The 24,796-nt window shown below is 43.4% G+C and overlaps 2 protein-coding genes across 2 annotated transcripts in view; one reads left to right on the forward strand and one right to left on the reverse strand.

Moving 5' to 3' along the window:
- PLEKHJ1 (pleckstrin homology domain containing J1) overlaps positions 1–501 on the reverse strand; it is a 33,734-nt gene extending 33,233 nt beyond the window's left edge. The window contains exon 1 of the mRNA XM_089690756.1: positions 235–501. Coding sequence (XP_089546882.1) covers positions 235–328 — 94 coding nt within the window. The 5' untranslated portion in view covers positions 329–501. The remainder of the gene's footprint in view (positions 1–234) is intronic.
- Positions 464–24,796, forward strand: SF3A2 (splicing factor 3a subunit 2). The gene is made up of 9 exons (XM_089690755.1): positions 464–604; positions 8,861–9,023; positions 10,323–10,394; positions 18,502–18,548; positions 18,622–18,731; positions 18,823–18,872; positions 20,179–20,319; positions 21,248–21,316; positions 24,129–24,796. Exons 2-9 carry the CDS (start codon positions 8,898–8,900, stop codon positions 24,684–24,686), a joined length of 1,173 nt encoding a protein of 390 aa, XP_089546881.1. The 5' UTR covers positions 464–604; positions 8,861–8,897; the 3' UTR covers positions 24,687–24,796.

The following is a 24,796-nucleotide window of genomic DNA, read 5'->3' on the forward strand; positions in this document are numbered from 1 at the left end:
CTCTAGACGGGTAGAAAATCGGCCGATTTTTTTTTACCATTGATGGTAACGTCGGCCACTTGAACAACCGATTTTTCGTTTTTTAAAAGAAAAATCTGCAGTTTTTCTCCCCATCTATGGCCTGCATTACTCTATCCAAAAGGGAAAAAAACTAAAGTTTTGCCTCCAGTCCACCCGCACTGCCCTGATTTACAAGCCATATGTCACAGCCATGCCTGCCTTCCCAATACTCACCGCTTCCTTTCTTGGGGGCCCTCATGCCCAGTTCAGCTGCCTTCTCCGCCCTCTGCCTGGAGAGGGACACCAGCTCCTTGTCATTGTACCTCATAGCGGGCACACAGCATGGCCCGAGTCCTCTATAGGACACGGAAATCAGTATTCCTTACAGAGCGTGAAAGGCGAAACAGCACCACAAACTAACACATCAGCAGACACGTTCATAGGCTGACAGCCCTTATGTTTACAGTACAACTGCCTTGGTTTTCTTCACCCGGAAGTACATACGTGTTCGTGGAAGTAAAGTTTTGTTGAGGCGACGTTACTTCCTGGAAGAGAGCACACTTCCGGACCGTGTGGCCTGGTGTACAAGGCGGCTGGAGCGGAGGTAAGTAGTATCTGGGAGAGGGATACGCGGGTGGGAAGTGTTGGTTTACTATAATGCTCCTCTTCCTAGTGTATACGGAGCTTTTTACATTGTAAGCTTGTTCATGCACGGCACCCTTCTCCGTCTTTATCATGTCTGTGCTGTTTGCACGACGTATACCGATGAGATGTATAGCTGTGCTCTATATGTTTAAAGTGGATCTATACCTTTCAGACCTAACGGCTCATACGATCGTACCAGTGCTAAAGTAAACAGTCTTCATATGGGACTGGCCCCATTGATGCATACTATTACAGGAAATGCATGTAAATCGCGTATGTTTCCGTAGCCAAAATACATTTCTCTTTATCAGACATGCGGGGGTGCCTTTACAGCCTCTTGCACACTGCTGCCTCAAAACTCAATGGTTTTAGACATACAGGCATTTTTTTTTACAGCTGTAAATGCAGCCTAATGTTTTTAATGTGCCTTCACACACAGGTGCGTAAACATACACTGTGTATAGATCTGTAGCGCCCCTCTACTTAGCTAGGGGGATCTAGATAGAGGCTGAGTAACATCCAGGGATGTCTGCCAGTTTACTTTAGGTCAGGGCTGAGGGCTCTGCATGTCAGTTCCCTTATACTTGCCCCTGCTCTAGAAGCTTGAGAAGTTTCTAGAAGGCAGTGGGTGAGGGTGATGAGGGGCTGATCTGCATCCTCAGAGGATTCTGACCAATCCTCAAGCAAGAGGCTTGGCATTGGGTCAGGACAGACCTTAAGTATGAGAGCCTGATTGGGAAGTGGTCAGTGTCAGGTGGAAGATGGAGTGTGGAGCTTAGGAGGGCCCACAGGCAGGTGCTGGACAGGAGGTTCTCTCTACCTCAACCATCCCCTGACAGAAGACAGCCTGGGAAGGAGCTAGCCCCACATAAGACCTGAAGGCATCCACCAACCCAATAAACTTACCTGAGAGGCAAAGTGAGTAATCCTACACCCTTTGGGCCAGATAAGGGGACAGGGCAGTCAGTTGGGATACCCAACTAGGTCTTCACCCGGGACTACTTCTCTACAGTGGCAGCTTCTGGGTCCCCTTGCCCAGGGAATACCTTCAGTGCACCTGAGTGAAGAGGAGGATTTATCTGGGGTCTGACTCCTCAGACCCCATATAAATCCTCCTCTTCACCCAGGTGCACTGAAGGTATTCCCTGGGCAAGGGGACCCAGAAGCTGCCACTGTGCACCAGAGAGCTGGAATGATCTTAAAGGAGAGACTATTTTGTCACCGGACAGAGTTTGTCCTCATAGTTCAGTTTCCTTGGGCATCCCATACACCCCTCAAACCCCATCCAGGTTTAAAACATCAAAACCAAGCTGAAGGACTGTTTACTGACTTCAGTGTGCAGGTGTAGAAGAAGATGCATGTTGGCTGGCTGTGCAGAGCTATAGGGGGACCCAAAACTCCATGACTCCTAAGGGGGTAGTGCTACAGATCAGTACAAAAAAAAAATACAGAAATCTGAGTTGCCAGTAGTTCTCAACCTTTTTTCTGTCAAGGCACTCCTTAAAATGCTTGTCAATCTCGAAGTACCCTATTCCAAAGTGTAAACTACTAAACTAATAGTTTTACATCATGTAGCAACATGTATACGTGTAGATCCCCCCCAGCATCTCTCCTGTGTTCATGGGGATGGAGGGGCAGAAGAATAGCAAACAAGAAGGTCCTCTGGCATCTTACATTCTCCTTATAAACCCATAATGTCATTAGTTGTTAGGATGCAAGTGGCTTGCCCACACCGTGCTCAAGGCTGTAATGTTACACAATAAAAACCTGTTGCTTTGTGTAACAAAAAGGCAGGCTTAATCCACCTATTGGCTCGCTGACAATCTTTGGGCAATTTGGCGCAATTTTTAGGAATTTTACCAAAGCACACCAGAGTGCCATGGCATCCTTGTTGAAAAAGGCTGTTTTACACATACAGGTGAAACTTGAAAAATTAGAATATCGTGCAAAAGTTCATTTATTTCAGTAATGCAACTTTAAAAGGTGAAACTAATATGAGATAGACTCATTACATGCAAAGCAAGATAGTTCAAGCCATGATTTGTCATAATTGTGATGATTATGGCTTACAGCTCATGAAAACCCCAAATCCACAATCTCAGAGTATTAGAATATTACATGCAATCAATAAAACAAGGATTGTAATATTGGACCTCTGAAAAGTATAAGCATGCATATGTACTCAGTAATTGGTTTGGGCCCCTTTTGCAGAAATTACTACCTCAATGCGGCGTGGCATGGAAGCTATCAGCCTGTGGCACTGCTGAGGTGTTATGGAAGACCAGGATGCTTCAATAGTGGCCCTCAGCTCTTCTGCATTGTTTGGTCTCATGTCTCGCATCTTTCTCTTGGCAATGCCCCATAGATTCTCTATGGGGTTCAGGTCAGGCGAGTTTGCTGGCCAATCAAGCACAGTAATTCTCACGGTCATTGAACCAGGTTTTGGTGCTTTTGGCAGTGTGGGCAGGTGCCAAGTCCTGCTGGAAAATGAAGTCAGCATCCCCATAAAGCTCATCTGCGGAAGGAAGCATGAAGTGCTCCAAAATCTCCTGGTAGACGGCTGCGTTGACCCTGGACTTAATGAAGCACAGTGGACCTCCACCAGCAGATGACATGGCTCCCCAAATCAACACAGACTGTGGAAACTTCACACTGGACTTCAAGCATCTTGCAGTGTGTGCCTCTCCATTCTTCCTCCATACTCTGGGTCCTTGGTTTCCAAATGAGATGCAAAAGTTGCCCTCATCAGAAAAGAGGTCTTTGGACCACTGAGCAACAGACCAGGTAAGACGCTTCTGACTTTGTTGTTCAGGAGTGGCTTAACATTTGAATATGACATTTGAAGCCCATGTCCAGGATCCATCTGTGTGTGGTGGCTCTTGATGCACTGACTCCAGCTTCAGTCAACTCCTTGTGAAAGTCCCCAACACTTTTGAATGGCCTTTTCCTGACAATCCTCTCCAGGCTGCGGTCATCCCTGCTGCTTGTGCACCTTTTTCTTCCACACTTTTCCCTTCCACGAAACTTTCTATTAATGTGCTTTGATACAGCACTTTGGGAACATCCAACTTCTTTTGCAATTACCTTTTGGGGCTTTCCCTCCTTATGGAGGGTTTCAATGATGGTTTTCTGCACAACTGTCAGGTCAGCAGTCTTTCCCATGATTGTGATTCCTACTGAACCAGACTGAGAGACCATTTAAAGGCTCAGAAACCCTTTGCAGGTGTTATGGCTTAATTAGCTGATTAGAGTGGGACACTTTGAGCCTAGAATATTGCACCTTTTCACAATATTCTAATTTTCTGAGATTGTGGATTTGAGGTTTTCATGAGCTGTAAGCCATAATCATCACAATTATGACAAATCACGGCTTGAACTATCTTGCTTTGCATGTAATGAGTCTATCTCATATATTAGTTTCACCTTTTAAGTTGCATTACTGAAATAAATGAACTTTTGCACGATATTCTAATTTTTCGAGTTTCACCTGTGTTTCATCGTATATGCACATACAATACACCTCTCAATAAAGTTGCACTCTGCAAGGTAGATTTTATTTTGTACATACAAAATAAACACCTAACATTTTGGGCAGGAATACCGATGTTCAAACATCAGTTCTGTTTGCACCCTAATTCTTAGTACCCTAATTCTTGATGGTACCCCCCATGCATCTGAAAACGCAGCACAAAACTGTATGTGGCTGCCCTGCAGGTGCATTTTGGAAAAAGGTTTGGGGGGAACTTTCTCTGCATTTCCCATAGGTACAGCAGCCCATTCAAATGCAGCACACAGGAAATGCAAAGATGTGAACCTAGTTAGGTTCAGGCTATTGCGGGTGGTACGGTTTGTGTGGGAACAGTAGCCCATTCATTTGAATAGGCTGCTGTATGTGCGGGTAAGGCAGGAAGAGAGTCCCTGACCCTGTTTTGAAAACACAAAATGCATCTGCATGGAACCACTTGGTGCAGTTTCACGCACCCAAAAACACACTGCATTTTCCGATGCATGAGGGTGCCATTTAATAGCACCCCCGTGCCTCTTCTAAACAGCACTGTCGTTTTGGTGTGAGCACATCTGCGATTTACACACATTCCCACACTCGCAATGGTGTACTTCTATTAGATTGTAAGCGCTAAGGAGCAGGGCCTTCCTAACCCTCGCTTTGAATTTGTATTGTAAAGTGCTGTGCAAGCTGTTGGCGCTATATCAATCCTGTATAATAATAATAACCTAAATACTGTGTGGGCTGGGGTTGTAGTGTGATAGAGATGCTGCATCCCGGAATGGTAAAGCACTGCCTGGTAAGCTAAAAGTAGAACTGGGGCCAAGCAAAAGAGACCAACGTACACTACACCTAGGCATGCAGACTGCTATTACAAACATTTGTGAAAGAATGGGTCACTCTCGGGAGCTCAGCAAATTCAAGCGTGGTACTGTGATAGGTTGCCACCTGTGCAATAAGGCCATCTGTGAAATTTTCTTGCTACTAAATTTTCCATGGTCAACTGCTAGTGGTATTATAACAAAGTGGAAGCAACTGGGATCAACAGCAACTCAGCCACAAAGTGGTAGGCCATGTAAAATGGTAGAGTGGGGTCAGCGCTTGCTGAGGCGCACAGTGTGCAGAAGTTGCCAGTCACCTCCAAACTTCATGTGGCCTTCAGATTAGCACAAGAACAGTGCATAGAGAGCTTCAAGGAATGGGTTTCTATGGCCGAGCAGCTGCATCCAAGTCTTACATCACCAAGTGCAATGCAAAACGTCGGATGCAGTGTTGTAATGCATGCCGCCACTGAACTCTAGAGCAGTGAAGACGTGTTCTCTGGAGTGACGAAAAGCGCTTCTCTGTCTGGCAATCTGATGGACGTGTCTGCGTTTGGTTGTTGCCAGGAGAACAGTACTTGCCTGACTGCATTGTGCCAAATGAAAAGTTTGGTGGAGGGGGGCTTATGGTTTGGGCTTGGCCCCTTAGTTCCAGTGAAGGTAAATCTTAAGGCATCAGCATACCAAGACATTTTGGACAATTTCATGATCCCAAATTTGTGGCAACAGTTTGGGGATGGCCCCTTCCTGTTCCAACATGACTGTGCACAAAGCAAGGTCCATAAAGATATGGATGAGTGAGTTTGGGGTGGAGGAACTTGACTGTCCTGCACAGAGTCCTGACCTAACAAGATAAAACATCTTTGGTATGAATTAGAGTGGAGACTGTGAGCCAGGCCTCCTCAGGGTGGGCCAACTCAATATTGAACCCTACGGATTAAGACTGGGATGCCATTAAGGTTCATTAGTTACATAGTTAGTCTGGCTAAAAAAAAAGACAAAAGTCAATCCAGTTCAATAAAAAAAAAAAAGTTATAATCCTGCACCCACAGTTGATCCAGAGGAAGGCAAAAAAGCCCAGCGAAGCCTGATCCAATTTGCCCCTGCAGGGTAAAAATATTCCTTCCTGATCCCCCAAGAGGCAATCAGATGTTCCCTGGATCAACTTTACCTATAATGTTAGTATCCAGTTATATTCTGTGTATCCAAAAAAGAATCCAGGCCTTTTTTAAAGCAATCCACTGAGCTGGCCAGAACCAACTCTTGAGGGAGTCTATTCCACATTTTCACAGCTCTTAACTGTGAAGAAACCTTTCCGTGTTTGGAGAATAATGTATTTTTCTCCAGACTTGTAGAGTGCCTGCTTGTCCTCTGTGATGACCTCAGGGTGAATAGCTCTACACCGAGTTAAATATATGAACCGCTGATGTATTTATACATGTTGATCATATCCCGCCCTTAATCTCCTCTTCTCAAGAGAGAATAAATTCAGTTCCTCTAATCTTTCCTCATAGCTGAGCTTCTCCATGCCTCTTATCAGTTTGGTTGCCCTTCTCTGTACTTTCTCCAGTTCCCCAATGTTCTTTTTGTGAATTGGTGCCCAAAACTGAACTGCATATTCCAGATGAGGATTTACTAATGATTTGTCCGGGGGTAAAATTATATCTCTCTCTCTGGAGTCTATACCTCTTTTAATGCAAGAGAGGATTTTGCTTGCTTTAGAAACTGCAGCTTGGAATTGCATGCCATTATTAATAACAGAACCCCCAGATCCTTCTCCACCATTGATTCCCCCAGTTGTACTCCCCCTAGTATGTATGATGCATGCATATTCTTAGCCCCCAAGTGCATAACCTTACATTTATCAACATTAAACCTCATTTGCCACATAGTTGCTAAATTAAACAGTGCATTGCGGTCGGCTTGTAAATTGGAGACATCCTGTAAGGACATAATTCCACTGCACAGCTTGGTGTCATCTGCAAAGACTGAAATGGGATTTTTAATCCCAGACCCTATATCATTTATAAATATATTAAAAAGTAAGGGTCCCAACACTGAACCCTGGGGTACACCACTGACAACCTTAGACCATTCAGCGTATGTGTTAATAAAGCTCACCTGTTGATAAAATAAAAATCTCCTAAATGTGCACCATTCGGGAGATATTCGTCACCAGTGCATGCGCTCTGAAGGAACAGCATACCCATTCCTTCAGAGCGCTGTACCATGACCCGTGACTCCCACACACCTGCGCGGGAATGAAGTCATCACTGCTCGGTCATTCAAGCTGCTGGAGCCTGCAGATTTGAAAGATAGACCGGGTGTAGATGGAAGCCTTGTCATCAGTGACAGCACATCACTGGTGTCTTCGTTCTAAGGTAATAATGTGTTAGCACATTATGCTATTGTCTTGCAGGGGAGTTTTTGTTTTTTTAATATTGCGGTTTGCTATCGGTTTAAAACAAGTCTTCAAAGACCTCTATAGCAGCAGGCATCGGAGAGCAATTCATCTTTAAAGTTAACACTAGTCAAACCAACATTTTTTTTTCTCTCAGCAGCTTAGCTCATCCTGCTCTGCCCTCCCAGAAAACCTATTTTCTGTTTACAGGGCCAGTTGTCAAAATCCTCTGAGCTTTAAAGTAGCAAAAAATCCTCAGTGTTTTTAGCCTAACACTTTCAGCACAATAAACTAAACATTCTCCATTAAACTATGTAAAATTCTTTCCCGTGCACTTAGAGTTTACTTCCAATTATGCTGGCTCTTGCTCTCTCAGTGATGCTTTCCAGAACGTTGGTTTTTCACAGGAAAGGGTTAAATAGATTGCGGTTTGAAGCAAGTCTGTTAGTTGGAGAAGGGAAGGAGCAGGTGAGTACCTTGCCATCCTCTGCTGTGTGCTTTTATTGATGCACACAGTGTAGGAAGAAGCTCTAGTCTCTGCATGCAAGGGTACCTCCATAGGATGCTGTAAGAGTAGGCAGCCAGCCTGAAACGGGAAACCTTGAGCAGCAATCAGGGCACCAGCTTAAACTGGAACTGGGGGTTTAATATTGATTTAAGCACGTGCTGCATATTTTCCATTTATATTGAGCGTTCCAACTCTTGACAAAGTATAGACTCTCCACAGTATTCAATAAAAAGTAGGCCATGCATGGGCTCAGCTCAGAAGATTTTGACACTGGTTTGGAGACAGTATATGGCTGGGGAAGGCAGAAGAAGCTTCAAGTGATTTTAAACTTTTTTTTTTTTTTTTTCTTTCATTGAAAAAACATACATTTTATACATACCTGTTCTATGCAATGGTTTAGAGCAGCCTCGATCCCCCTCTTTTGGGGTCCCCCACTGGCACTCCTGGCTCCTCCCCTCCACCCAGTACCTGCCATAAGCCGCTTCCTATGGCGTGCACTCATGCAAGCTCTTTTCTAAGCCGGATTGTTTGCGTTCAGACATACAGCTTGACTCAGCCCGCCCCTCGCTCTCTATACATAGGTTTTGACTGACAGCAGCAGGAGCCAATAGCTCCCGCTCCTCTCAGCTGAGCCTGTAAGAGCTGGGAGAGGGGAGAAGAGCTGTGGCAGACATGCTCGGCGCTGGACCAATATCTGGTTCGGGTGAGTATTTGGGGGGGGCTGCATATAAGAGGTTTTTTACCTTAATGCAGAGAATGCATTAAGGTAAAAAAACTTTTTATCCTTTACAACCACTTTAAATATGAATGTAACTGCACCAAAGGAGACTTTTGGTTTGTCCGTTTACAACTTTATTATACTGTTGTAAGTGAGAAGCTATTTGAGCTAGTTTTGTGTGACTTTCTTGCATGCCAAAGTATCAGTATATATATCATATGTCTATGCACAGTTGTTTGTACATTTCTTTATTCCTTTTCAGATTTCTGGCTTAGTTTGTCCCCCCTGAGCCTCCAGCCATGGATTTCCAACACAGAGCTGGTGGCAAAACTGGCAGTGGTGGAGTTGCTTCTGCTTCTGAAAGCAACAGGGACAGAAGAGAACGTCTTCGGCAGCTGGCCTTAGAGACAATTGATATTAACAAGGTACTCCCATCAAGGGGATGATTTTAGGGGTTTGTAAACAGGGAGATTGGTTGAGCACTCTGTTTTTATCTTGAACAAAACATTATGAAAACAGAGTGCTCATTGTACAAACTTGTACACAGTATTCATTTGTGATTTCTGGCAGAGAATTCCTGCATAAAAACTCACGGATGGGCAGTATAGTAAATGTGTGTTTTTTTGTGTATACATGCATGTACAAATACTTCTAGCTTTTGTTGGAATGCCTCATATGCTCATTTTTGTATTTTGTTTTTGTTTTTTTTTTAACTGATCTATACACAGTACATGTTTACGTGCTTGTGAGTACAGGCATGTTTAAAACAATGGTCTGCATTTACATCAGTTAGAAAAAAATGCCTGTATGCCTAAAAACATTGAGCTTTTAGGCATCAATGTGCATGAGGCCTTAACATTTTTAGGAAAATGGTTTTGTAAAATTGCCCACATTGTAAAGTCAGTGGTGCATTGGCTGGGACATTTTGGTGAAAGTAAAAGTGAGTTATAGATGATGCAAAATATTCTGTAGGCCCTGTAAAACACAAGCACTGTGTCTATATGTTCGTTTTCTAATTCACTTGCCGCAATACATACAGACTAAGCTGATGCGGCCTTTTTGACTATTTAGAATCATACGCTCTCATTTGCTAGGTTTTGCTTTTACAACCTTTAAGGTGTATTTCCACTTTTGATGCTAGATTGGGATAACACCAGTATTTTGTTATTATGCGTCACCATTCACCTAGTTAAAAAAATAGAATAAAATTTAAAAAAATTGCAGCTTGCTTTTTTTTTAAAGCTATGGACACTCCAGCAAGGAAAATCCTACTAAATTGTCTGTCTATTAGGGGGCTAGGCAGCTGTGTTAGCTATAATTAAAGTGGAACTTTGGTCGGAAAATTAAGTCCTGCTAGATCATTTCAGGCTGGCCTCTTTTGCAGTGCATGCTGTGTGAATGGGAACGCATAATAAATGTATAATGTGGTTTTCTTAAATTTGACCGCAAAAGTGAAAATACACTTCACATTTTATCATTAGCCAGAGACGGTTTTACCATCACAATTAATAGCCCAACTTTGTGCTATAAGGTCACGCAACTGGATTTAAAATAATAAAAAAGCAGCCTTTTTGCAGTTAAAAGTAATTGGGGTTGAATGACACCATCGTCGCTCAATCAAAAAATGTAAGGATTTCCTGTGACTGTATGAAATGCAATGGGGCGGGGGGGAGCAGATTTGGAATTTAAAATGTTATATTACTTATGTGTTTTGTTTTTTCCAGGACCCTTATTTTATGAAAAATCATCTGGGCTCATATGAATGCAAACTATGCCTTACCCTTCACAATAATGAGGTGAGTTAAATCCAACTTAGTAGGGTGATCGAGTTATTGGAGATTAATTTAGACCACCTTCCTGCTCTCACTTTTACTCATTTGGCATAAAAACACAACAGTTTTGTTAGGGCTGGTGTACACTGATGATGTTTTCAGACAGTTGACATGCATCAAATGCAGGTCAGCAGATTCCAGTTGACTTTAACCACTTCCTTACCAGGCCAATTCTGACACTTCTCTTATATATGTAAAAATACATGTTTTTTTTTGCTAGAAAATTACTTTACCCAAACATATATATTTTTTTTTTTTCATAGCAGAGGCCATAGAGAATAAAATAGCGGTTGCTGCAATTTTTTAGGTCACGGTATTTACGCAGTGATTTTTCAAACGCAATTTTTTGGGAAAAATACACTTTAATGAATTATAAAAACACACAGAATATAAAACTAAATTTTTTGTAAAATATGAAAGATGAAGTCACACCGAGTACCGTATTTTTCGCTCCATAAGACGCACTTTTTTCCCCCCAAAAAGGGGGGAAAATGTCAGTGCGTCTTATGGAGCGAATATAAAGCGGCCGGTCCGGTATTTTTGCGGCCACCATGTCAGAATACCGGGCCGGCTGCTCAGCTGTTGTCCTCGCTCCAGCGCTGCACAGTCTTCCCGCGCTGGCTTCTGTGACAGCCGGGTGCCCACTGCGCATGTGCTGCGCTTTGTGAATGATCCGGTGTCTTCTGGGACACATGAAAGGTCCGAGAAGGCGCCGGGCCATTCACAAAGCGCAGCGCTTCTCGCACATGCGCAGTGGGCACCCGGCTGTCACAGAAGCCGGCCCGGGAAGAAGAGGGAAGGACAACTCCGCGGAAGTGGGAGCGGGTACCTGTCAAATTCAGGTACCCGCTCCCCCTCACTCCCCAAAGGTCAGCAGTCTCTGGTCATTCCCTTCACTGTCTGCAGTCTCTGGTCATTCCCTGCACTGTCCGCAGTCTCTGGTCATTCCCTGCACTGTCCGCAGTCTCTGGTCATTCCCTGCACTGTCCGCAGTCTCTGGTCATTCCCTGCACTGTCCGCAGTCTCTGGTCATTCCCTGCACTGTCCGCAGTCTCTGGTCATTCCCTGCACTGTCCGCAGTCTCTGGTCATTCCCTGCACTGTCCGCAGTCTCTGGTCATTCCCTGCACTGTCCGCAGTCTCTGGTCATTCCCTGCACTGTCCGCAGTCTCTGGTCATTCCCTGCACTGTCCGCAGTCTCTGGTCATTCCCTGCACTGTCCGCAGTCTCTGGTCATTCCCTGCACTGTCCGCAGTCTCTGGTCATTCCCTGCACTGTCCGCAGTCTCTGGTCATTCCCTGCACTGTCCGCAGTCTCTGGTCATTCCCTGCACTGTCCGCAGTCTCTGGTCATTCCCTGCACTGTCCGCAGTCTCTGGTCATTCCCTGCACTGTCCGCAGTCTCTGGTCATTCCCTGCACTGTCCGCAGTCTCTGGTCATTCCCTGCACTGTCCGCAGTCTCTGGTCATTCCCTGCACTGTCCGCAGTCTCTGGTCATTCCCTGCACTGTCCGCAGTCTCTGGTCATTCCCTGCACTGTCCGCAGTCTCTGGTCATTCCCTGCACTGTCCGCAGTCTCTGGTCATTCCCTGCACTGTCCGCAGTCTCTGGTCATTCCCTGCACTGTCCGCAGTCTCTGGTCATTCCCTGCACTGTCCGCAGTCTCTGGTCATTCCCTGCACTGTCCGCAGTCTCTGGTCATTCCCTGCACTGTCCGCAGTCTCTGGTCATTCCCTGCACTGTCCGCAGTCTCTGGTCATTCCCTGCACTGTCCGCAGTCTCTGGTCATCTCCCGCACTGTGTCCGCAGTCTCTGGTCATCTCCCGCACTGTGTCCGCAGTCTCTGGTCATCTCCCGCACTGTGTCCGCAGTCTCTGGTCATCTCCCGCACTGTGTCCGCAGTCTCTGGTCATCTCCCGCACTGTGTCCGCAGTCTCTGGTCATCTCCCGCACTGTGTCCGCAGTCTCTGGTCATCTCCCGCACTGTGTCCGCAGTCTCTGGTCATCTCCCGCACTGTGTCCGCAGTCTCTGGTCATCTCCCGCACTGTGTCCGCAGTCTCTGGTCATCTCCCGCACTGTGTCCGCAGTCTCTGGTCATCTCCCGCACTGTGTCCGCAGTTAGAGGAGATCTAGTGCTAGAATTATTGTTTTTGTTTCCGACATTCACGGTGATACTGCACATGTGTGGTTTGAACACTGTTTACTAATGTGGGTGTGATGTACGTATGTGTTCACCACTGCGCAGGGGGACGGGGGTGCTTCAAATTTATTTATTTATTTTTTTATTACAATGTTTTGTATTTTACACTGTCCCTTTAAAAAAAAAAAAAAAAATTTGACCAGGTTTATTCCTATCAAAAATAATGTAAACATTATGATAGAAATAAGCAGTGACAGGTCCTGTTTATGGAGAGATCTGGGGGTCAATAAGACCACACATTTTTCCTCTACAGTGTAAAGCATTAGATGGAAAAAAAAAGCATTGATCAAATGCGTTAAAAAAAAAAAAGGACCTTGTTTAAATTAGATCGGATGCAGAAGTGACATAATGGCATAGCTCCAGTCCTCCTAAGCCAGTGTTTTTCAACCTTTTTTGTGCAAAGGCACACTTTTTTCATGAAAAAAATCACGAGGCACACCACCATTAGAAAATGTTAAAAAAATTTACCTCTGTGCCTATATTGACTATATATAAAGTAATTCTCTTGAATAGGAATCAAACACAAAGAAATTATTTTATAATTACTTTATTATGAAATAATAAAGTATTTTATAATTGGACCCGGGGGCCGGACCAAGAGTAGATGAATGATGTGTATGTGTCATCCATAGTAAGTATAGTAATATTCCCCCATAGTAAGCATAGTAATTAATCCCCCATATAGTAATTCATCCTCCATATAGTAATTCATCCCCCATAGTAATTCATCCCTCATATAGTATTTCATCCCCCCATATAGTATTTCATCCCCCCATATAGTATTTCATCCCTCATATAGTAATTCATCCCTCATATAGTATTTCATCCCTCATATAGTATTTCATCCCCCATATAGTATTTCATCCCCCATATAGTATTTCATCCCCCCATATAGTATTTCATCCCCTCATATAGTATTTCATCCCCTCATATAGTATTTCATCCCTCATATAGTATTTCATCCCCCCATATAGTATTTCATCCCTCATACAGTAATTCATCCCTCATATAGTAATTCATCCCCCATATAGTATTTCATCCCTCATATAGTATTTCATCCCCCCATATAGTATTTCATCCCCCCATATAGTATTTCATCCCTCATATAGTAATTCATCCCTGATATAGTAATTCATCCCCCATATAGTATTTCATCCCCCCATATAGTATTTCATCCCTCATAAAGTAATTCATCCCTCATATAGTATTTCATCCCCCACAGTACTATTCCCCCCCCCCCCCTTCTAGTAAGCCAAGTCCCCCGTGTCAATTCACTTACCTTTTGCGTTCCTCTCGCTGTCTTCCCGCGCCGTTCGGGTCTTCAGGGCGGACTGTGAGAGGAGCCTAGCTCCCCTCCCCTCACGTTCGGCACGCTGCCCCGCCTACACACATCCTGACAGCCACATCCGCAAGCCGGATTAAAAGGTCCGCGCGGACTTTTGGGGCTGCCAACCGAGAGGAGGCAGGGGAGCGGCCGACCGAGAGGAGGGAGGGGAGCAGGCGCCCGGCACACAGAAGAGCCGCATTAGACTGGGTAAAGAGCCGCATGTGGCTCGCGAGCCGCGGCTTGCCGACCACTGAATCATTAGATTCTAATGATTGGTCTATTTGTGAGCCGAAGCCACATGTTACAGATGAAATTGGAATTTTTCCCACGGCACACCAGACAATATCTCACGGCACACTAGTGTGCCGCGGCACAGTGGTTGAAAAACGCTGTCCTAAGCCATAGAGATGAGTGGAGGCCATCTTTCCTTCGCTCATCTCTGCCCAGCCACCACGTTCGTCAGATCGGTTCTCGGGCTCACCGATCATCCAGGTAAGCCCGAGAACCACCTGAAAGTGGCGGAGGGTGGGGGTAATCTGACCCCTCTTGCTGCATCTAAAAGTGATTCAGCGGCAAATCCACTGCTAGGATCACTTTTACCAGAAAGGGAATCGCCGACTGAAAAAAAAAATTGCTGCAACCATACCCCTTGTACTTCCAATTGAGGACATCTTTTGACTATGGCCTAGCAAGTGGTTAATGAATGAAGTTTCAGAGGCTGTATTCAACTTGCATTGCATTTCTTCACAAACAGCATATCCTATTGAGGTTTATTTGGATTTCAGGAAAGCGTTTCCTTGACAAATGCTGTGTTCTGTATTCAGATGCATGCATTTCAACAGTACTGCATTGGAATAGAAAATGCTGCATCTGATATGAGCAACCATCTGCATAAGCCCTTACAAATACATTTAGTTGCCCAGCCTGTTATCCTACATTCCATGTGCTTCCTATTTCTTGTTTATCATGTGAAAGGTTTCAGTATATGTGCAAAACATTTACTGCATGTGACAGTCTATCCAGTATTGCATCAAATGGACATCAAAGAGGCAAGATTCAGTATTTACACCAAAATATTTCTCACAACAGCAAGATAATTTATAAAATTAAAAATAGCTAATATACTCTAAGTGTACAAATTGTTTTGTCCATATTTGCTATCTTTCACAGTGTTGAGCACTGCTGAAACGTGAGCCATGAAAATAAAGTACCTGAACCCTTGTTCCCAGCATCTAGTCAGATTCCATTACAGGTGGTTACCATTGTCTTTGACCAATGAATGACTAAAACATTTGGGATAAATGGTGCAAACAACTGCTGCACAGACCAGGACCTTGGCTTGCAAACTAACAGCATATCCCAGTGGTTTACATTCAGAAGAATTCTAGGACATACGTAGGGTCTTACCTGGTAAAGAGACTCATGTACTTCAAAACAAACCTTGCAAAAGACAACCATTTATATTTTGCCATGCTGCCCTAGTCAAATAGCAAAATGGCAAGCAGAATCCTCCACATCCGACACTTGTGGGTCAAGTGTCTCCTTCCACTGCCACGGGCTGTGAGTCCATCTACCAGCTGCTTCATCAGTATATAATACAGTAGTGCCACAGAGGCCAGTGGATAGAACTACGTGATATGGCAGGGGATGAAAGCAACCAAGTGTCAGATGCTAAAGATTCTACCAGTGGTTTGCTCTGCGCGAACATGAAGATTGCGGGAAATGCCAGCAGCTTTGGTACTAAACCCTCCTCTTCTTTTTTTTTTTTTTTTTTTTTTAAGAGAACACAGGAATGTATTCACTTTTGGGTTTAACCTCCTGCCTATGGGAAGATTGGACACTGTAGGCCCTTCCAGGAACCAGTGTTTTTACTAGTGTCCTAGGAGGATGAATGTATTTTCTTTATCTCTGTATTAAAGTGGAGTTCTACATGGGGAAAAAAAAAAAAAAAGTCAGTAGCTACAAAAACTGTAGCTGCTGACTTTTAAAATACAGACACATACCTGTCCCTTGATCCAGCGGTGTCCTCACCATGGCTGGTTTCACCAGACGTCTTCTCTCCCTGGTGCCGGCACCTTCAGTGTGGGCACCTGGCTGTGACAGTTTGGGGCTTCACAGCTGGGTGCCGACTGCGTATGCGCAAGAAGTGTTGCGCTTTGTGAATGGCCCCGTAGTCTTCTGGGACCTGTCATGTGCCCCAGAAGACTACGGGGAGGAAGAGTAGGAGGACAACTTCTGCTTCTGATCGCCTAGGCGATCGCAGCAGAAGTGGGAACGGGTACCTGTCAAATTCGGGTACCTGCTCCTCAAATGTGCCAATCCTTAATGGGGAGTGGGGGATAAGGCTTAAAGTGGAACTTCCCCTTTGGGGTGGAGCTCCGCTTTAAATACCTATTTTTTGCTAGCACTTTTTTTTCAGTGAGGTGTCTTCTTTTCCTCACTGCTTGAGCTTTTTCTCTTTGGTTGCAGCTCACTAGCATGGATATACTCAGCCTGGCCTTTGGGGTACTTCATCCAGGCACAGTTGGACTGAATATTGTGGGGATAGTCTGGAAGTGACCTCTTGGCACTTTCCAGGCTTGGCTTTAGTGAAAGTTAGCTGCAGAGTGCTTTCAAGTTTCAGATTTGCTGGCATTGCATCAGCAGTTTCCCTTCATCTGAAGACTTAGTCAATGAGTAAGCCAGCTGGGGCAGGCATTGCAAGCTACCTGATTTGGATCTCTGGGCACCATTGATCCCAGTAGTTTAGCCAGGAAAGAAGGTAACGCTGTGGGATTGAGTGTTGATGTCATCTGCTGGTTGGAGTGTTGCCCACACTCTTACCCTCTATGTAGCAAGCGTTGAGGAGCCATCTTACTTTAAGTGAGGAGGGGGCCGCAATGCACCCCTTCTAAATCCATAACAGACTCTTAGCCAAGCTTACAGACTTGCTTGCCAGAGAAGGGGAAAGGGCGAGCATGCACCAGTCCTTCCTGAACCAGAACACTGTGATGTCAGTGACCAAATATGATCATTCTGAGTTGGCCTTCCTTTTTTTTTTTTTTTTAAATGTCTGTTATTCCTGCATGTATCAATATAACCCAAAGGTGCCTAATTTCTCGTGGGTTCCCTCAATGGACTTAAAGTTGAAATCTGCAACGGTCTGTTTAAGGAAGTCGGATCACTTAAATATTGATAGCTTTTATCAGGCTACTGTACTGTGCTTACTGCCTTTTAAAATGGTCCATAGTCCTCTTTTCATTTATCATAAAAACAGTTTTGGGTCACTCTGCATAGTGGCAACATTCTTTTAAATCTTTCTTCACTGTTTTGGTTGCTAGCAAAATAACATGAATTGCAGTTAACCAGTTGACTGTTTTATAGGGTTTATTACTTTAACTGAAATACTGCTAATGTGTTAACCACTTCCTGACCACCCTATAGCAGAAATATTGCCACAGGGCGGCACGGGTGCACAAAATCACGTGTGTGTGTGTATACATGATTTTGCATTTCCGGGCAAGGGGGTGCGCACTGCCGCGGCTGTCAGTCACCGGGTCCCAGCCGGTGATTACTCGCCGGCGCCCGCTGATTGCCAAGGATTTCTGACGGGGAGGAGAACTGTAGGTAAACAATACAGTTCTCCTCCCTGTCGGCTCGTGCACACTGCTTTGGATGGCTGTGCACAGCCATCCAAAGCAGTGTGCTTACAGTGAAGCACAGGGACACAGGGCAGAGTGAAACCGCACACATTTAACCCATTGATTGCCCCTCGTGTTAACCCCTTCCTGCCCAGTGCCATTAGTAACCGTGTCAGTGCTTTTTTTTTTTTTTTTAGCACTGATCACTGTATTGGTGTCACTGGGGATGTCGGTGACACCACGTCAGTTTCCCCCAGTGTCAGAATGCCCACCGCAGTTCCGCTATAAGTCGCTGATCACCGCCATTATTAGTGAAAATATATATTTTTTTAAATCCTGGTATATATACCACCATTTATAAATGCTATAACTTTTACGTAAACCAGTTAATTTACACATATTGGGATTTATATTTTTTTAGACATATAGCAGAATACATTTTGGCCTAAATTTATAACAAAATTTGATTTTTTTAAAAAAAATTTTACTGGACATGTTTAATAGCAAAAAGTCACAAATATTGTTTTTTTTTTTTTTTTTTTTTTTTCCCCTCAAAATTGTCGTTTTTTTGTTTTTTGTTTTTTTTGAAGCACAAAAAAATCAAAACCGCACAGGCGATCAAACACCACCGAAAGAAAGTTCAATTAGTGGGAAAGAAGGCTCTAAATTTAATTTGGATGTAGCATTACATGACTGCGCAATTGTCAGTTAAAGTAACGCAGCGCGTAACGCAAAAAATGGCCTGGTAAGGAAGGGGGGGTAAATACTCTGGAGGGCAAGTGGTTAATGCTGATAGTTATCACTTTACAGTTATAGGTCTAATATAGTCCTTACTGTATTATAAATAGGTATTTGTGTTGTGTTACATTTTCTATTATTCCTCTGTTGCTTTACTATATTATTTTTTTTTTTTGTGTGTTACTAGGGTAGCTACCTGGCCCACACGCAAGGAAAGAAACATCAGACTAATTTGTAAGTAGTCGTGTGCATAATTGATGGAAGTTATGCCGATATCAGACATTGGCTCACATGTTTCTTTTTTCAGGGCTCGGCGAGCAGCAAAGGAAGCTAAAGAAGCTCCTGCCCAACCAGCACCCGAGAAAGTAAAAGTTGAAGTTAAAAAATTTGTTAAGATTGGACGCCCTGGCTATAAGGGTAAAGATCCTGCTTTTTGTTTTTCTGTATTACCACTTACTGTCAGTATATTTGTAGTTTAGATTAATCATTTTCTGTTCTACTTTTACAGTGACAAAACAGAGGGATCCGGAGGTGGGACAGCAGTCATTGTTGTTTCAGGTAACAGGTTTTCTTCTTTACAATCGAGATGTAGGATGTTAAGACTGATGTGTAACATACTATTGATTTTCTCAAGCAAATGTATGGTTTTAACATGTTTTTTATTTATTTTTTTGTAATAAAATGTGCGAAAGGTCAGCCTGATCTAAATTGTAATATATCTTAAAGTTTCTATATACAGCTTGTAATTTATGTACATAGGGCAGCCATATTTGGTTGAAAACAATTACTTCTGTGGCTTAAAACCCGACTGTTGCTGAATAACACAGAGTCATTGTACAGTCACTCTAAGATTTATTTAGCAGCTAATTGACAGACCTCTATATATCTGTTTGTTCTCTTTTGTGTCCATTCACACACGGAGCTGTTGCTCGGCACCGCCCCTCTCACTTCTTGTTAGCTCACTGGCTGTGATTGACAGCAGCGGGAACCAATGGCTCCTGCTGCTGTGTCAGTAAATGGGGAGAGGGAGTCCCGGGATAACCAAGACTCCAGTGCACATCGCTGGATCAAGAGGGGGCTTAGGTGAGTATTGGGGGGATGCTGCACAGAAGGGTTTTTACCTTCATGCATAGAATGGATGAAGGTAAAAAAACCTTGAACCTTTACAACTACTTTAGGTTTGCATAGAAAAATGTTACAACATAAAAGTATCAAGACATATAAGTAGTTTCTCAGAGAGTACTAAGATAATCATATTGTATGAAGGAGCTAACGTACAATACAGCGGGATTGGAAATAAAAAATGTTGATGTGCATTTGTGAATGTCTTCACAAAGGCCATTTGTAGGTTAATAAGTGTGTAATTATGTATGAGTGACGATAGGGTTGCATATGTCATGCTGGCATTGTAGGGATTTACATTGGAAAAGCTAGATCAATAGCAAGAGTGCAGGGGTGGTGAGGCTCTCTGCTTTTCTTATCAAAGAATGCATTTGTTACTCAAAAAAGTTAAAAAGGAACAAAAACAAATTTAGGGAAAGGAAAAATTTGGCAGAAGAAGGAAGGTTAATAATGGAGCTCCACAATCTCCATATCTTGTGGGAGATTGGTCAATTGTGATGGATAAAAAACTGTTGGTCATAGCTATTACAAAAGTCTTGTCAATTCAGTATTTTTGTTGTAGGTATACCCTGCAAGAAAACCTCAAAATATATCCTCACTAAAAACACATTATGCATTCTCTTTAACTGTGAGCGCTATTTAACCTCCTGGTACTCTCTATAGTAAATTACCTCTTTTCTTTCTATTTTTTTATGCTGGTAATTGATGTTTCATGTGTTTTATTTATTTTAATCTGCATTAGATTGACTATCCAGAAATAGCAGAGAGCATCATGCCTAGACACCGCTTCATGTCAGCTTATGAACAGAGGATAGAACCACCAGACAGACGTTGGCAGTATCTTTTAATGGCTGCAGAGCCCTATGAAACCATTGCTTTTAAGGTGAGTCACTTCCTAACTTTATCCAAAAATATATTACTACAGATGAAAAAGAAAGAGAGATAATTTTACCCCATGTGCAAATCGTTAGTAAGACCTCATCTGGAATATGCAGTTCCATTTTGGGCACCAATTCACAAAAAGGGGACCTGGAGAAAGTGCAGAGAAGGGCAATAAAACTGGTAAGAGGCATGGAGGAGCAACGCTGTGAGGAAAGATCAGAAGAAGTGAATTTATTCTCTTTTGAGAAGAGCAGATTAAGGGGGATATGATCAACATGTATAAATACATCAGTGGTTCATATCATGAACTCAGTGAAGAGTTATTCACCCTGAGGTCATCACGGAGGACAAGGGGGCACTCTTTACGTCTGGAGGAAAAGAGATTTGTTCTCCAAATATGGAAAGGCTTTTTCACTGGTTTTGGAAAGCTCAGTACTTTGTTTTAAAAAAGGCTTGGATTCTTTCCTAAATGTACACAATATACTGGATACTAATATTCATGGCTAAAATTGTTACAAGTAATATCTGACTTGCCTCTCGGGGGATCAGGAATTAATTTTTCCCCCTGCTGGAGCAATTTCGATCATGCTTTATTGGGGTTTTTGCCTGCCTCTGGATCAACTGTGGGTATAGGATTGTGTATATTTCCCTTTTATTGGTTGAACTAGATGGACTTGTCTTTTTTTCAACCAGACTAAACTATGGAACTATGTAAAAAAAAAAAAAGTTATACTTTTTTAAATGTTCTACTTAAATGCATATAAAGGGATGGCTATAGCCAGGGCTTCCTATCTTGACAGTTTTCTTTTCACATTAACTTTATTTTTCTCTGATCCTGGATGTTTAGAAGCTGCTTTTTCTACAGTGAAATAATTATGTACAGTATATCATAATGTCTGATTTTGTTGTATACCTATATCTTTATATAGGTTCCTAGCAGAGAAATTGACAAGATCGAAGGGAAATTCTGGACCCACTGGAATAGGGAAACTAAACAGGTAACTTACCCTCTTTATCAGGAGTGCCATATGGTAAGCTAAGCCTTGTTAGATAAATGTATTTCAAAGCTGAAAAGTTGGTGTTTTTTTCTAAATACTGTAACTTTACTAAACGCTCAGTGTTTTGAGCTGGGGAGTTAATAATCAGATTCTGGGTGGGCAGGGTTTAAATTGAACTTTTCAAATAAATTAACTGGTTAGTTACTCTCCTAGAACAAGCATGTTCATATCATGGGTTCATGCCCAATATGTACAGGCATGTTCCAGGGCAGTGACACTCTACATAGTTAAAGATAGGATTGACAGCCCCAAAGCATGCAACATCAGATACAAGTCAGCAATGGTAGCAAAAAGCCAATAATCCAGTTATGTATTCATAACAAATGTATTTTTTTCATAAATACTTGAATCTCTCCAGTTATTGAATTCCTTGTAATCCCCCTGCACACAGCACTCACACTAGGTGGGGAAAGCAGGGGGGGAGGAGTTGTTACCCTGAGCCAATCAGAGTTATATTGCTCTGAACAGAGTGGTTAGTCAGCAGCATGGTTAATGGCTTGATCAGAGCACTGCTTTTCCTTAATTCTTCAGTCACAGGCTTTTAAAGTGTACGTTCCTCTTTCAGTATTTCTTTTTTTTTTTTTCTCAAAAAACCCTCTATGCTATTGCATATTTCCTGAATAGTTCATACCAGCACTTTTTCAAATGCTGCTCCCATTACACATGCAGGGGACACCCCTCTGCAAAAAACGCTGGCCCCTTGACCCCCTCCCCTCTCCATTGTGCCATTTGCAGGGCAAACTGAATGCTACAGTTGTGCACCTCCTAGTGGCCACTCCAGGCTGTTCAAACTTTGTGTGTGTCCAAGTGCGCTTTCTCCTGCTGAACTCCACTGGAGAAGAAGAGCACTGCATGTTGTTGAAGATGCAAAGAAATGTCCGCAGCACACCGAGAATTCCCCAAATGGGTCCTATGTATGCCCCTTTTGTATGCACCTTTTGACCACTTACTAAAGCTTTGGACCTGTTTGAGGAATCCTCGGTGTGCTGGTGACATTTATTCACATTGCGTGTCTACGGTTCCAGCCAGTGGTCACTGCAACACCCATCCACACTGAACAGCCATCTTCAGGAACGTGTGCGTTGGAAATATCATGATTTGACTTGTTTGAAGGTGAACTTATACTTTATCTAAATCGCATTGCTTGGCTGCAATAGTGTGTGTGTGTTAATCTGCTTGCTGTTCAGCTTGAACTGTACAATTATATATTCAGGAACTTTTAAGTATTTGTTTCAGCTCAATATCACATAATGGGATGCACATGCTTTAAAGTGAACAGGGTATTTAACACACTACAAATTATCTTATTCAAGTGCAGTTACTGTATACAGATTAGCTCCTATGCTTGTTTATGCGTATTTAGTCTAGCTTTGAAATTCTTATTTTAAAAGTGTTTGTTTAAAGTCCATATCTGCCCAGAAAATGCACACTTAAGTATTTCCTTAATTTTAAAGAGGAGCTATCATTACAATGTCTTGTACGTTGTTCTGCCCCCAATGAACAAAGTACATGTAGTACTTCGTCCCTTGTAGCTAGGTGCCAGTCTGGTTAAGAGGCTCAACCTGCACCCCTCCCCCACACACCCCTACTCTGACAACAGCTAGGAAGAGATGGATGCATCATAACCTCGATATGACTCTGCTCTGAGCACTTCCCAAGACAGCAAGATTGCAGAGGGAGAATGGGGGGGGGGGGGGTGTCCGCCTCTTGTCTCTGTGCATTCCTCTTGGCACAGCTTGTCTCAGGAAAGTGCTCTGAGCCGAGACAAGCTGCAGGTATGGCGGATCTGTCTCCTTCCTAGATGCTGTTGGATTTGATGCAAGGAGAGGGAAAGGGGGCAGGTTGGATCTCATAACTAGACTTAGGACGCATCAAGCTACGTGGGATAAAGTAAAACATGTACAATACTTTGCCCCATTGGAGACAGAACAATGTCAAAAAAAAAATTGCAATAATAGTCGTTCTTTAAACAAGCGCTAAAATCACTGTAACATAAGCCCTACGTAGCTTCAAATTTCACAAAAGGGGCACCAATCTTTTAAATCTTTTCCAGAGATGTCAGGGATAACCTTGTTTTAAAGCTCTTTTTCTGCTTGTTGAGAATATGTAAATTTTAATTTCCATAGTTTAGACACAGGTACACTTCAAATGACCCCTGCATCCTGTCCCTATACCTTGATTGATTTGTCTTTAATCTTCAGTCATAATGACTTATTAACTTTAAAGACCAGGTGTATACTTTGAAGACATTAGCCTATGCAGTCAAGGAGCCACAGGAGGTACCAGCTGCAGCTTTTAAAAAGTAAAATTATATAAATGCAATGCCTGTATTGTATTTGTGTTGCAACAACCCACTGCAGCACACATGCCATTTTTTTTAGACACTGCCTTTGTTGACTTTTAACTAAAGCATGACCCTCCAGAGATCTTAACGAAAAACTCTGATTGCCAATAGCCATCTGTTCCATCTCCTGTCCTGTTACTAGGACACTGTAGCTGTTGGGCACTTGCTCCACTGATACTGGGGGCAAGCATCTAACAGATACAAAGTCCTTGCAACAGGGCTGACAGACAGCTATGGCAGTTTCTAGTCAGACTTCTGGGGGATTGCAAATGGCCTACACTGTTTATTACCTTTTGGGGCCCCTTGACTGCTTAAACTATCTTCTTTAAACGGTGAACTTAGCCTTGGTAATTTTAAGTTGTTCATACTATTGATGCAGGTGATTGACACTGTTCCTTTTGCATTTAGTTTTTCTTGCAGTTCCATTTCAAGATGGAAAAACCTCCAACAGCAGCCAGCATTCCACCTGCTCCTCCTGGTGTCAAAAGGCCTCCACCTCCACCACTGATAAATGGGATGCCACCTCGACCACCCTTGCCAGAAAACATGCCACCACCGCCACCGGGTGGAATGCCAATGCCTCCAATTCCTCCAGGGGCACCAGCACCACCAGTGCCGCCTCCCCAACTTCCTCCAGCTCCTGGTGTTCCACCTCCTGGTGTGCCGCCTCCTGTCCCACCACCAACCTTGCCGCCTCCAGGTGTACCTCCTCCTGGTGTACCACCACCACCTCCCAACCCTGCTGTTCCCCCTCCTGGAGTCCCTCCCCATGGAATCCCTCCTCCTGGTATTCCTCCACCAGGGGTTCCCCCTCCACCTGCTCCTGGAGTTCCTCCTCCTCCTGCTCCAGGTGTGCCACCTCCAGCACCTGGAGTTCTACCCCCAGGACCTATGCCTCCAATGATGAGGCCACCTTTGCCAAGTGAAGGACCTACAAATATTCCCCCACCACCTCCAAACAATTGATTCCATCTGTGCTGTCTCTTGGAAATGTGCACATTTGATATTTTTTTTAGAATGTTATTTGTTTTCTGTTTCAATCACAAAATAAATTGGACCTTTTAAAACAAACAAAA

Source organism: Staurois parvus, unplaced genomic scaffold (genome assembly GCF_062004578.1).
Source record: "Staurois parvus isolate SC_StPar_1 unplaced genomic scaffold, SC_StPar_1.0 ptg000541l, whole genome shotgun sequence".
In the NCBI taxonomy this organism is placed as follows: Eukaryota; Metazoa; Chordata; class Amphibia; order Anura; family Ranidae; genus Staurois; species Staurois parvus.